Genomic DNA, 13,908 nt, shown 5'->3' on the forward strand with positions numbered 1-13,908 from the left:
TCGGAAAAATGCACGCGGTTCTGCCTGTGAGCTCGGTGTTTGTGGAGCTGAGGCTGCACCGAGCACCGCCCTGCGTGTTCACCTCTAAAGCTCTGCCTTCTGGTCCGTCTGTCTTCGTCTCCTAGTCACGGGCCTTCCAGGCCGGACCTCTCATTGACCCTTCCTCACAAGCCCACCTCAGGCTACCCTCACCTCAGCTCTGCCCCTCCTCATCGCCCCTACCACCCCCACCCCCCTACCCACCCCCGAGGGTGAGGTTTCTTGTCCTGCTGCCTGGAGCTGGCAGGCAACTCTTGTATGGTTGTCTTGTTTCTTAACCTGTTGCCGTCTGTGAGCCTGGTTAGAGCATGAGCTCTGCAGTGGCAGGGACTGTGCTTTCTGCTCTTTTTCAAAGTGTTTCCGAGATGCCAGCACAGTGATCGGTACAAGGGAGGTGCCAAGAAGATATTTGCATGCTGGTTTTTAGGCGGTCACTCCCTGCAAGGATTTTTTTATTCATTTGGTGGAAGGGGAGGTTTTTACTACATGTATCAACTAGGATATTGGTTTGACTGCTGTAACTGAGACGGGACAACAATGGCTGAAGCATGATAAGAAGCTTATTTCCCTGCCACATAAAAGTCTGAGCTGGTGGGGGGAATCCCTGGGAGGCAGCTCTGTTCTGGGGATCATAAGGGAGCCAGGTCCCTTCTGTCCTGTGGCTCTGTCATTTCCTGAGGGTTGTTCTCATCTGCAGGATCAGAGCTGGCTCACTGCCCCCGGTCCTGTCCATTTCAGCTCATGGGAAGGGGGAGAGTTGGCTCGCCCCATGGGGCAGGCCTGGGTCACATGACCACACCTGCCTCAGGGGAGGTCGCCTCTCTAGAGAGCAGAGAGTATATGCCAGGGGTGAGGGGAGCGCGCATTGGGCACACAGGGAAGAATTTGAGCAGGGTGAAGTGCTGCGGTGTCTTGGGTGTCCATGGGGCAGGGACACTGTGCTGGACTCCAGGAGCGGCCGTGCCTCGGTATGCCCGGGGCATGGGACTCTCAGTGCTACAACTGGGCAAGTCCCAGACAAACCAGGGTGAGCTGGGTAGCTGGCTCCGGGTTTGCGGAGTGAGGGAGGTGGGCCTCCCTGGGCTAAGCAAGGTCGGGGGAGCAGTGGGTCCCCAGCCCCTCCCCTTCCTCCCTCTGCTCCAGGTGGGTGTCCAGGACACTGCTCCCCTCTCTCCCTCAGATTCGGTGAGCCTTGCCTATCAGCGGGTCCAGAAGGTGGACTGCACCTCCCTGAGGCCCGTCTTGATCCTGGGGCCCTTACTGGATGTGGTGAAGGAAATGCTCGTGAACGAGGTGCCCGGCAAGTTCTGCAGATGCCCCCTTGGTAAGGGATGCCCTCGTGCCTGCGGGGCTGTGCCTGTCCCTGTGTCTGTGTTCCTGCCCCTGTCCCCGGGCACGGATCCCATGGCGTTTCAGAGTCCCCTGCACTTGGCTCAGGTCAGTCTGCAACCTCTGGTTCTTTGTCCGGGAGAGGACAGCGGGCCTGGGTTCCTAAAGTCTCTTCCGCGCAGCGTTCTTCCTGGCACGTGCAGTGACGGCTCATGGCGCCAGGGCATTCCTGATTCCTGTGTCTGTGCTTTGCAGAGGTGATGAAGGCCTCCCAGCAGGCCATCGAGCGGGGTGTCAAAGACTGCCTGTTTGTCGACTATAAGCGGAGGAGTGGCCACTTTGATGTGACCACAGTGGCTTCCATAAAGGAGATCACAGAAAAGGTACCTGTTGCTTCAGACCAACCGATGGGGGCGCCTCTCTGAGTCCAGGCTTTGGACCCCATTGTGTGTGTCCGGGCTCTGTACCTTTGCACATCTGCCCTGCATGTCCCTCGGACCTTCATGAGCTCGCCTGTGTTCCGTTAGTCTGAGTTAACCTACTGGGGGCCGGCCCCTGTTGCTTCTTGTGCTTCCACTTTCATGAGTGGGAAGCTAGTCCTGGGCCAAAGTCGCCCTGTGCGTGTGTCATGTCTCCCTCTCTGAGGGGCTCTGATGAGAGCTTTTTTTTTTTTTTTTTTTTTTTTTTTTTTTTTTTTTTTTTTTGCGGTATGCGGGCCTCTCACTGTTGTGGCCTCTCCCGTTGCGGAGCACAGGCTCCGGACGCGCAGGCCCAGCGGGCATGGCTCACGGACTTAGTTGCTCCGCGGCATGTGGGATCTTCCCGGACCAGGGCACGAACCCGTGTCTCCTGCATCGGCAGGCGGACTCTCAACCACTGCGCCACCAGGGAAGCCCGTCTGATGAGAGCTTTGAACGCTAGGAAAGGCCCCTCACAGGGATTTCTACAACAGGGTCCCAGAATGCATCTGCTGAGCTTGTGTGCTGAGCTGATGTGCCTTATTCTAGGGACAAGGGCACGCCTTCCATCAGGGCCACGACCCTGAAAGGATAAGAGCCATTGCCGCGTGCCTTTAGGTTTGTGAACACGCTGGGGTCTGTTTGCCAGGTAGTATGAGGGGAAGTGGGGAAATCTTTTAGAAAAGCATCCCTCACAAGTCTGAGGATGTGGGCGCTTTTGGGGCTCCATCCTTCCTGGATGGTCAGTTTACCTCGCCAGGCTTTGGATCCCTCCTGTTACGTGAGGGAGTTGACTTCTTACAGCTGTCAGTGCAGAATGCCCAGTTGAAGTGGACGAGCTCCAGTCAGGGGTGCCCCCACGACGTCAGAAAGCCTGCCAAAGGGTGGACCCCCTCAGTGGAGCTTTTAGGGGTCAGAGACAACCACAGGCAGGGTGCCTATGGCCTGCCTTTGGCTCATACTCTGCCTGAAGGCTCAGGGGATCCATGGGATGCATTTCAATCACAGCCACGCAAAGACCCACACTCCCCCCCCTCACCCTGCTTCAGCCCCCCGCCGAGTCTCCACATCTTCTTTTCCCCAGACTGGCAGAAGTAAGGTTTCTGAGGCCAGGTGGGGTAGCGCTTTAGGAGGTTCCTATATCTGGGTAAAGGCAGGAAAGGGAGTTTGGAGTGGGGGTCGTCCAGACTCCGCTTGGCCCTGGTTCCCAGCCTGGACCATCATCACAGCTGACGGCTTGTGGGGAGAGATTTTCCCAGATGAGGTTTCCCCTCCGTGTATCATGTGTGGTCTTAACGAAAGACTGGTTTTGCTGCCTTGTTCGTTGGTAGAACCTTGTAAGTTCACTTACAGGGCAAGGCAGGGCAGTGTCAGGGGAGGGGTGGGGCCCATCGGTGGCAGAGGAAGGCTGGAGTGTCCAGTGCTCCCGAGGCCCCGGCCCCGCACCTGCCCAGGTATTCACTGTCTCCCTCCCCACAGAACCGGCACTGTCTCCTGGACGTCGCCCCCCACGCCATTGAGCGGCTGCACCACATGCACATCTACCCCATCGTCATCTTCATCCACTACAAGAGCGCCAAACACATCAAGTAGGTGACAGGCTCCTCGGGGGCTTGGCTTGGGGCCTTGCTGGGGATGCACTGCTGGCTCAAAGCCGTGGGGCGGGGGGCCCCCTTGGCCTTGAAATAGGCATCCCATGTAGGAGCGGCCTTCCCCCTCGAGCCCCCATGTCACGCTGAGCCAGGCACGTGAACCCGGCACAGCCCTCCCTCCACACCACTGTCCGCGCTGTTTGGACGCTGCCACCACTCCCTGAGTGGGTCCAGCTTTGTCCGCATGGCTCCCCTCCTGACTGCCAGCCCCTTTCCCCTTCTCCTGCCTCTCAGCTGGGCACTCACAACAACACAGGAACTGGGTGGCCTGGCCTGGGTTCAGCTCTGCCAGGAGCTGGCTTGTGATGTGGATGGGCCTTGGCTCCCACTGGGCTTGAGTTTCTGCGCCGGTTGGGCTAACGGCTTGCCAAGGCCCTCCTCCACTTTGCCTTTCTGTGCTTCCAGGCTTCTGAAACCTGCACTCGGGGGCCAGCTGAGGTGTCTGGTCTCTGTGTGCACACACTGGGGTTCCCACCTTCCCCCTCTCTGCCCGGAGCTCCCCATGGAGCCTGCAGGCTGTGCTTTACCAGGGGAACACATGGGGGCCCTTTGGTGGTGGAGACCCCTGTTACTCTGGACAAAGAAGCAAAGAGGAGGGGGAGGGCCTGGGGGGAGGTGAGAAGCTCAGCCTGGTTCCCTGGATGTCCCAACAGGGAGCAGAGAGACCCCATCTACCTGAAGGACAAGGTGACTCAGAGGCATTCCAAAGAGCAGTTTGAGACGGCTCAGAAGATTGAACAGGAGTACAGCAGGTACTTCACAGGTAGGTGTGCGTCAGGCCTGGAGAAGAGGAGCAGGCAGCGGGGACGGATGCAGGCTTCCCAAGGACGTCCTTCTTAGAAGTGGTAACAGCCCGCACTTCCGGGGTGCCTGGTGGATGCCGTCACAGTGAGCACTTTCATCACAGATGGTCTGATGGCAGGCACAGGGCAGTGTCAGGCAGTTGCAGGTCCAGAGGTAACGTTCACTAATTCTGGCCTTGGGTCACAGTCTGGCCCTGTGTGGCGGCTGCACAGGCGCCATGTAGCACAGCTCCAGCGTTCCCTGGGCGGGTAGCACGGCGGTGGTGGCTGTGACCATCTGTCCCCAGCACCTTCCAGGTCGGGCCAGTTTTGCAGTGAAGTTTGAAGATAAGCTGCACCTTTACTATCTCTGGCCTTTGAAACAAAGCAAACCAGAGGAAGCAGGGTTCCAGTTTACCAACTGCCATTTCACTTTGTGACTTTCAACTTCTTCCATAAAATCAGTCATTTGTAGGGGGCATAATAACACTGTGGCCACAGAGAGGTGGAGACAGTGATTTTAATTAACTTGTAGAGAGTGTTGTGATCTAGTTTGACGCTTCTCATGCAACATTTGGCCTCAAAACCCAGCCTTGGTGCTTCTGTCTATGTATGTGTTACGTGTGTTTGTGTTTTAATTTCCAGTCCATTACAGACCGGTATTTCAGTCAGATACATTAACAAGTACTAGAGAAAAGAACATTAAAAACTCCAAAACTTAACAAAATACAAGCTTTGACTTTTTGTTAGATTCAACAGATGTAAAATTACTCTGTCACATTTCCATAGCAGTTTCTAAACCTCGCTGTCCATTTCTGTGGCAAGCAGCCAGCGCTTGGCGCTGTTCCGTGGAGCACGCAGAGAGCCCCGGTCTAGTGTCTGCCGGGCTGTGGTGCTGAAAGCCTGCAGAGCAGGCCTGAGCCAGAGCTGGAGACATTCCATCATCTTTGCTGGGAATCTTCTCTGGGCCATGGGATGCCCAGCTTCCGAGACCCAACCTTGTCACCTGTAGAATCCTGCTGCCGATTGGACCATCACAACACAGCCCAGGCTGCCTTCCGGTGTGCTGGGACTCGCCATTGCATGACTAGGCAAAGCAGCCCAGAGCATCATTGCAGTGGGGCCTGGCAATTCATGTGTGTGGTCAGATCCTGTCATCCCTGTTACAGGGACCAGGGCAGCCTGGCAAAATGGGACACCAGCCTTCATCTGAGCCTAAAATTTTAACATCCTATGGAACAGTTGCCGAGAGGGATAGGTAAAAAGCCGAAGTGATTTGCACTCAACTCTTTATTTTTTCTTTTCCAATTTCTCACTGATGGAAGAGAGTGAGGCGGGAGCGGGGCAGGAGGGCCAAGTAGCTCAAAACAGGCAGAACGCCAGGAAGAGTAAAAGATGTGTTTATTTGCCTTCACCCTGGGGTCTTCCTCTGGGCCAATGATGTGTGTGTTTGGGGGCTCTCTTGCAGGGGTCGTCCAGGGAGGAGCCCTGTCGAGTATTTGCGCTCAGATCTTGGCAGTGGTCAATCAAGAGCAAAATAAAGTCCTGTGGATCCCAGCCAGCCCTCTCTAGAACTCGGTGCTGGGGACAGCTGCAGCTTGGCCGCTGGCGTGACTGCCTGGCTCAGCTCTTTCTAGCGACTAAAGATAGACGTCTCTGTATATAAACGTGAAGGGGAAGGATCCATGAAGCAGGACTCCAGAAGCACCTCCTTTGTAGACAGAGGGCCACAGACTCTATTCCTCTCACTCGTGCGCTGTAAGACAGAAGACTCTGTAGAGGGGCTCGACACCAACCTTTCTCGTAGCCAGCTCATCAGAGATGCTGCAAAGAGAACCTTTCAGATCACAAGTTTACAAGCCTTTTCTAAGTATTCGGTTGTTTATGTTTACTTGAACGGCTCCATGTTGTCGCTGCCCAGCCCCTGCCCTTTCCTCACTGTCGCTTTGGTGTTGGTTTTGTGCCTGTTTTCAGCGGGACGACTCTGGAACCTCGCTGGGGGCCGCTTTGCTTTGGGAGGTTCTTGTCAGTGGGACCAGAGCTTTGACAAACGTCATGCTCCTTGGTGGCACCTCTCCTGGAAGGACCTGCGACTGCGGATGCTTCGACCATCGGCGGGCGCGGAACCAGTGCCTTTGTGGGGCAGACTCTCCAGCGGCAGTGTATTCCCCTCCCGCACGGAGGAGGGCGACTTGGGCCGTCTTGCGGACGCGTCCCTCGGACTTTGTCTCCTGCCCTCTGCGTCCTCTTCTCGTCCACCTGCGTTCATCATTCCAGAGTTCTCTCTGGTCCTCGGAGCTTCATGGGTTCACTGTGACACAGCCAGTTCCAGGCAGGGTGTTAGGCTGGGGCTGATGCATGCCACTGGGTCCTCTTTAGGTTCTGTGAATACTGACAGCCTCTACCAGTGCAGATTTTGCAGGGTAATTTCCTAAGCGCTCTAGAGTGGGGCAGGCACATCCGCTCTACTTGATGTAAAAACATTCGTGTTTCAGACTTTGAGCAGAGAACTCTTACAGAAGCTTAAGGATTAGTGCCGTCACTGTCAAAACTCAAAAAAAGAGAAACTGGGATCTATCTAGTCTTGGCTCTAGCGCTTACAGCATGAGCAGTGCTCCACGAGGATGGCTTTGTTTGGGGTTTGTGTGGGGGTTTTTTTTTGTTTTTTTTTTTTTAAACGCTTCTGACGCTGGATGTTTCTGGCTGAAGGTTTGATCTGGTTCCTCCTTAAACTGTGCGTCCTCTTAATAATAGGTACTGTACGGGGCTCCGGGTAAGTGTCACTGGGGTAGGACCTCTATTTTAATACTGTTCCTAACATTTCATTTTACTAGCAAGAAATCGCTGATTTCATTTTTATTCTTTGTAATTCTAGACACTAGATTATAGTTTAGCCATAGTGACATTTTTTTAAAAAGGGATATATTTTCTTGCACAGTTGTTCGAAAAGAGACACGTTTCAGTCCTCAGTGCTGCCCTTCGTTTCACAGGTACACGCGTTCTGGCTCAGACAACTAGGACCCCCTGCAGGCTGTCGAGGGGTCTCACTGGCGCCCTGCGGGGGGGCTGCTCTGGGCTGCGGGGGTGGGACGGTGATGGTACAGTGTGCACAGGTACTGTTCGGACAGACTGGGATTTTCTGTACTAAAACCTTCCTTTGTATCGAAAGTTAAACAGACTTTAGTACAATAAATAAAGGTCAATTTCTGTAACTTGTTGTGGTGAAGAGGCCTGCATTCATTTAGTTTCCACCTTTCCCTGCTTCCTGCCCTCTCTTTGTTCCTACGTTTGAGGCAGCCTTCCTCCGCTGGGGCAGGTGGCTGGAATTGGCCGCTGCGTGAGGTTCTCGCCAGCTCTCATGATGGTCAGGAGCCCCTCTTACCTGTGGCCTCAGCCCCTCTGACTCCCTCCTTCCCTCCCATGTGTCCCTCTGTGCAGCAGAGCTGTGGGTAGTGCTTGCAGCCAGGCAGCTGATTTGTGCAAGATTCAGATCCTGCCCTGGGGGCTCCCGTTCAGATCTGCAGGTTTGGGCTGGCCCGAGAAAAGCAAAGGGGGCTTGAAGGACACCAGTATCCCCTCATGTTCTCAGTTGAGTCCCTGTCTGCCAGGGGGTGAGGCCCAGACCGGGCCCCCGGGGTGAAGAAGGCCGAGCCTGGCCCGGGGCCTGTAGTGCGAGACCACCCACGGCTCCCCTGGGTAGCCACTTTGGGCCTGAAAGTCTGTTCCAGGGAGGCAAGAAGCCTGGCAGAAGTGGCCAGGAGGCCGGGGCTGCCTCACTAGCGCCCCGAGGCCCAGGTCAGAGCAGAGCCCTCCTCCTCTGCTCTGTTTGCTTGGAGGAGCTTGAGGGCAGACCCTCGTGGAAAAGCCTCACACTGCGCCAGAGGCTGGGCCAGCAGGGGCAGACTCGGCGCCAGTGCCTCCCTGGTCATGGCCCACGGGTGCAGCTCCACTGTGGACCCTGCGGTCTCACCTGCAGGTCCCTCTGGCCTTGCCTGCAGCCACGGGAGTCGCCGAGCTGCGTCGGACTGTGGCCGTGGAGAGGAGGGGAGGGCCTGGGCAGCTGTCCCAAGCCCACCGCTCCTCGGCCTGCGTGAAGCCAACCACACGGTCACCCACATCTTCTTGACAAACTCAGCACTGACCTTGGGGGAGGGGGTGCGCCGCAGCCTGGATCCTGTGACCCACCCAACAAATGCTTGTTTTAGGAAATGGTTTCTTTTATTATTTTATTTATTTATTTATTTTTTGCGGTACGTGGGCCTCTCACTGTTGTGGCCTCTCCCGTTGCAGAGCACAGGCTTGGGACGCGCAGGCTCAGCGGCCATGGCTCACGCGCGCAGCCGCTCCGCGGCATGTGGGATCTTCCCGGACCGGGGCACGAACCCGTATCCCCTGCATCGGCAGGCAGACTCTGAACCACCACGCCACTAGGGAAGCCCAGGAAATGGTTTCTTTTAAAAGAGGTCCATGACGATGCCAAAGCCGTAGCAGCTCACACTTGTTGCATTATGAGTGATTTTTATTTTCTTCTTTAGACTTTTCTGTACTTTCCAAGTTTTCTACAGGAAACTTGGTTTTCTTTTACAATTGCAGGGTAAAACTGCTACGCCGCTTTAAATGGAGGGCAGTTAGGTCGCTGAGCTCATAGACTGCTTGTTTCTGGATGCGCTGAGGCCTTGCAGGACAGCCCCTGGGACACACGGCTGAGTGGCACTGGCTTGGGGCGGGGGTGTGCAGTTGTGTTTGTCTCTAAACCATGCAGAGCCCAGGCAGGGGCTGGAGGTGCGCAGCCTTTGCCCCCAGTTGGTGTCTGTCTCACGATGGCTCAGATCCTTCTGGAAAGGCAGAGCTGACTTTCAACTCCAGCCTTGAGGCCTTGGACAGATCTCGCCTGGGCCTCCAAAGACAGTGCAGACGAGATGACCTCTGAGGCCCCCTCCCATGCTGACATCTGAGTTATGGGTGGGGAGTGAGACTTCCCTCCTGGCCTTGCAGAGCCTGAGCAAAACCCCAGCTCTGGGAGCCTTGGCACACGTGACTTTCTGAGACTGGAGGAGTCCTTGACGCCTAAAGCGCAGGAGCAGAAACTGAAGGAGTCTGGACCAGGAGCCAAGCACTGGCCCAAAGTCCTGGGCCTCTCTGGCCGGAACAAGGCTCTGAGGCTGACCAAAGCGGCTGGACAACTGGAGTTTGGGGCTGGGATGCTGAGCTGCCGCCCCCCTCGGGGTTGACAGGACAGAGGGCCACACGGGGCACGGATGCCGAGGACGGACGGAGAGAAATACGAGGAACTGCCGGGTGGGGTGCAGAGCAAGCATGATCTCACAGTTGGGAGTGTGGCTGGCGTGGGAACGATCATCTTCTTGCAGGCGATGGGGCTCCAAGGCCCGAGCCTGGACAGCCGGGCCTTCTCCCCTGCTCGCTTCTGCTGCTCTTCTCCCTGTGGCTTTCCTGGAACTTATTTCAATCATGCATACTCTTTCTTTCATGTGCTCGTACCTTCCAGAATGTAGCCCCTGGCTTCTTGATGGTTTCCCCTTCAGTTCTCCTTTCTATTATGAGTTTATATCTTTTTTTTTCAACCGTGAAACGTGTCATACATACAGAAGAGCATACACAGTATAGATACATGGTCTAAAGAATAATAAAATGGACAGTGCGTCCACTGTTAAGGAACATTACCGCTATCGTAGAAGCCCTCTTAACACCCAATGGTAGCTGAATTCTCCACCTTTTCCCCCAAAGTGAGCACTGTACTGACTTGCGGTTTAATGATTTCCTTGCTTTTTTCTATTTTCACCCCCAGTGGAGGTGTTTTGAAACAACGTCGTGTGTGGTTTTGAAAACACTGGGCCTCAAGCACACAACTGAGCTGTGAGGGCACAGGGCGGCGCTGGCACTGTTCGATGACATTGGCCAGACAATAACACGGGCTCACTGGGGCAGGGCGAGCCTCCGCTTCCCTGGGAACTTTGAAGAGTCCTTTCCCCTTGGGGAAGTCAGTGAGCAGGGACTTGAATGAGTCCTGGGGATCCCGGGGCCGCCACACTCGGGGCGTGTGGCCGCTCTGTGTCTGGCAGAAATATGGTCAGAGGGCGTGGACCGCTGACTGCAGTTTTCAGGCTCACCACAGCCGTCCTCTGGATTTCAGCAGTGAGCCAAAGCTGAGCACGTCTGTGGGAGGAAATGCTGGTTTCTCTTGCTGATATGGAGAGCAGGAAGGTCTCCAGCTTGTGTCGATAAAAGCCTAGGAGAAATAAGACCCGGGGGCCGGGATCACCTTAACGTTCTGTTCTTAGCTGAGCCCTGTGAAACGAGCAGAGACTTGGGTGCTAACAGCTCTGGACATTTCTGTCTTGAGTCCCTGCTCCAGACCAGACTTCTTGTCCTCTTGGTCTGGTGCCAGCCCTCATCCTGGTACCTCCTCTACTTTCCTGAGAATTTCCTGGGAGTTTTCTTGATTTCTTTCTTTGACTTTCCTCTCCTCTCTTTTGATGGATCTCCTGTTTCTTGTGCTGCTTGTGAGGAGAAAGGATTAACCCCTGGTCCAAATTCTTTCTTCAGAGGAAGATGACTCCATTTACCTTCTCCTAGGATTGTTTTCTAGAAAAGTTCTGGATTAAGAAAAAGGCAAGGTCTGTATTCACCATGGTCTGCTGATTGGTGCATCTGGGTTGGGAGGCCTGAGGGTCAAAGTAAAATAAATAACTTGCTGTCGGGTTTCCTCCTCGTCCTCCCTCCTTTCTGGAGCTTCCATTATTTATATGTTGCACACCCTGGACGGAGTCCCTCAATTTCTGATCTATTGGCATCATTTTGTCATTTTGCTCTTTTTTTGAGGGGATTCACTCAGCTTTATCTTTCGAGCCCTTCTGTTGAGTTTTTCAGCTTTGCTCTCCGGTTTTTAATTTCCAAGAACTCTTTCTGAATGTCATTTTTTAATATCATTCTATGCTTGTTACTTGGATATAATTTCTTCTCACGTAATTCTAATTCCTCCAAGGTTTAAGGTTTTTTTTATTTGCTTGTGGCTTATTTATTTATTTATTTATTTATTTATTTTGTGGTCTGGGGGATAGCAGGACTGAGGATACCTTGTCTTGTATATTAGCGCTTTAACCTCAGGTATCAGGTAATCCTTTTGTGTCAGCTAATGATTAATCATGGGCATTTAATTTAATGGTCCAGAACAAATGGGGAGGTGTGTAGTCTGAGTTTCTCTGTAGAGTGGCCTGGTTGGGCTGCTCACTGGGGAATCTTAGTAATGGTCTCCTTAGTTCTGTCTTCAGATTCCCCAAAGGAGTCCTTCCACTCCTGATGGGATGGGTCGGCCTGGCAGCACCCCTGATCCCACTGGGGAAGAAGGTGGGGAGACTCTTTGCATTCAGGATTCAGTACGGCAGCATCCAGTCCCTTAGTTCTTTTCTCTTCAGTATGGTACCAGTTCTCTGATCTGTGCCTGGTGTCCCTAGTCCAGGAATCCTCTCTTACGTTCTCCAGGCAAAAAAACCTCCCGGCTTCTTCAGTGTTGAGGGCACTGCGGTAGCCCTGTAGCTTGGATTGAATCATGCCTGCCCAGATTATCCAGGGTACTCCCTTACTCTTTTTTTTTTATTATTTTATTTATTTAGTTTTGGCTGTGTTGGGTCTTCGTTGCTGTGCACATGGGCTTCCTCTAGTTGTGGCGAGCGGGGGCTACTCTCTGTTGCGGTGCGCAGGCTTCTTCTCATTGCGGTGGCTTCTCGTTGCGGAGCACAGGCTCTAGGCGCACGGGCTTCAGTAGTTGTGGCACGCAGGCTCAGTAGTTGTGGCTCGCGGGCTCTAGAGCGCAGGCTCAGTAGTTGTGGCGCACGGGCTTAGTTGCTCCGCGGCTTGTGGGATCTTCCTGGACCAGGGCTCAAACCCGTGTCCCCTGCATTGCCAGGCGGATTCTTAATCACTGCGCCACCAGGGAAGCCCCAGCCCTTACTCTTAATGTCGACTGATCGGGGCTTTAATCACATCTTCAGAATGCCTTCACAGTAACACCCAGCTCAGTGTTTAACTGAATAACAGGACTGTGGCCTAGTCAAACTGACACATCAAAAGAACTGTCACAGTGGGTTTACCAATCACTTACCTAACCAGTTCCCAACAAATGGGCATTCGGATTAAGTTTACTGTTGTCGTGTTTGTATATAGACTCACTTAACTTGGTAGAAGCTTCTATGTTGGGTTTATGGCTTAAAGATAGGACATCAAGGCTTTGAGCGGTTATAGTAGATTGCCCTCAGCCCTTTCTTTTTGCCGCGTTGCCTTTGGGATAAAAGCAGACTTGTGCTTAGTTTGGAGATGATCTTAGCTTCTCACAGACGCTACCTGCTCTGAGGAAGTTAACCATCTAAGAAGCTGCTTTATGCCTACTGATGTCAAAGATGGACAGAGATGCCCTGAGGACTAAGCGACTGTAGGACTAAGAAGAGGAGCTGGCCGGCCCAGATGCCCACCTGCAGACTGGACTGGAGGGTTCTGTGGGGCCAGGCTGCCCCCGAGCACATCATGGGGTGTGGCTGGCATCTGCCTTGCATCTCAGGACACACAATGATAATGAACAGAATCAAACAAAACCTGCTTTGAGCCTAGCAACGGTGTGTGCTGGTGTTGGTTCTCCATGGAAATAAAAATGATAAATCTAAACTTGCAAGACATTTTGCTAGAAATGACAGTGGCTATTTTTGACTTAACAGTTTATTTTTATTAAGATTATCTGCTAATAATTAGAGTGAAGTTAATATATGTTTCATTTGTGCATTTTACAAGTTTACATTTTCCTTGAAGTGTACGGTAAGTTGTTTTTACATTTTTGTGTTTGAAATATGTTAAATACTTCTGATAACATTTTATAATTTCTAAACAACTCCCTTGTTCCTAAAAACCAGCATGTTTTTTAAAGTTAGCTTTTGTGACATCCTGTGTCATCTCTTGTTTCTGTGTGTTGCAGGGTCTAGACTAAGCGGGTGATTCTCTAGGATGCTGCTGCTTGAGGTCATCTTCATTTATGGGAAGTACAATTGTTTGTTTAAAACCAAAAATCTCAGAGCTGAATCTGAAAGGCGTGTGTCTGTACAAGAAGGTCCTTGTTTCAGGTCACAGCCCAGGTAATTGGCCCTTAAAAATGCAGAAGAACATGGGATAGAAGCCCATCAGAAGAGCTTCTCTGGGTCCCTCGCAGCCTGCACACTCGTTTCCCCAGCAGTCCAAGGTTGAGGGAGGGCCCAGGGATTGGGGAACTCGAGACTATTGGCCTCCGTGCCAAAGCAGTGCTTCATCCTTCAGTCCTGTAAGAGCAGGCTTGACCTCCTGTGGGTTATATGGGTTATATGATGCTCTTGACGCTGCTGGTATCCCCAAGAGGTCAGGCATTACTGCTTACCATCCGACGACCCAGTCGGCAAGAGGCGGAGTGACAGCCATTCCGCACAGGATGGGAGCTCAGGATGACAGGCGGTTGAAGTTGCATTGATTATGTACATGTGTTTCTGATACATTCTGGGGCATTGTTGTCAGATCTGCAGAGAAGATCATTGCCAGTACTGATCACCTTCCAAGAGCATGAAGGCCTTTATGGTGTCTGTCCGCAAGCAGGACTCTTGACCAAGTCAGCAATCT

General features: G+C 53.2%; 1 protein-coding gene across 8 annotated transcripts in view; it reads left to right on the plus strand.

The window, feature by feature from the left end:
* DLG5 (discs large MAGUK scaffold protein 5) overlaps window positions 1–13,297 on the plus strand; it is a 134,903-nt gene extending 121,606 nt beyond the window's left edge. For 7 of the 8 annotated variants that reach the window (XM_059053112.2, XM_067025270.1, XM_067025276.1 and 4 more), the window contains 5 exons: window positions 1,220–1,363; window positions 1,624–1,751; window positions 3,306–3,415; window positions 4,132–4,241; window positions 5,729–7,472. In XM_059053112.2, coding sequence (XP_058909095.1) covers window positions 1,220–1,363; window positions 1,624–1,751; window positions 3,306–3,415; window positions 4,132–4,241; window positions 5,729–5,832 — 596 coding nt within the window. In that variant the 3' untranslated portion in view covers window positions 5,833–7,472. Of the gene's footprint in view, window positions 1–1,219; window positions 1,364–1,623; window positions 1,752–3,305; window positions 3,416–4,131; window positions 4,242–5,728; window positions 7,473–13,240 lie in introns of those variants that run through there. The other variant, XM_067025273.1, reaches the window with a different exon arrangement.
* Window positions 13,298–13,908: the final 611 nt, after the last annotated feature.

Source organism: Kogia breviceps, chromosome 2 (assembly GCF_026419965.1).
Source record: "Kogia breviceps isolate mKogBre1 chromosome 2, mKogBre1 haplotype 1, whole genome shotgun sequence".
In the NCBI taxonomy this organism is placed as follows: Eukaryota; Metazoa; Chordata; class Mammalia; order Artiodactyla; family Physeteridae; genus Kogia; species Kogia breviceps.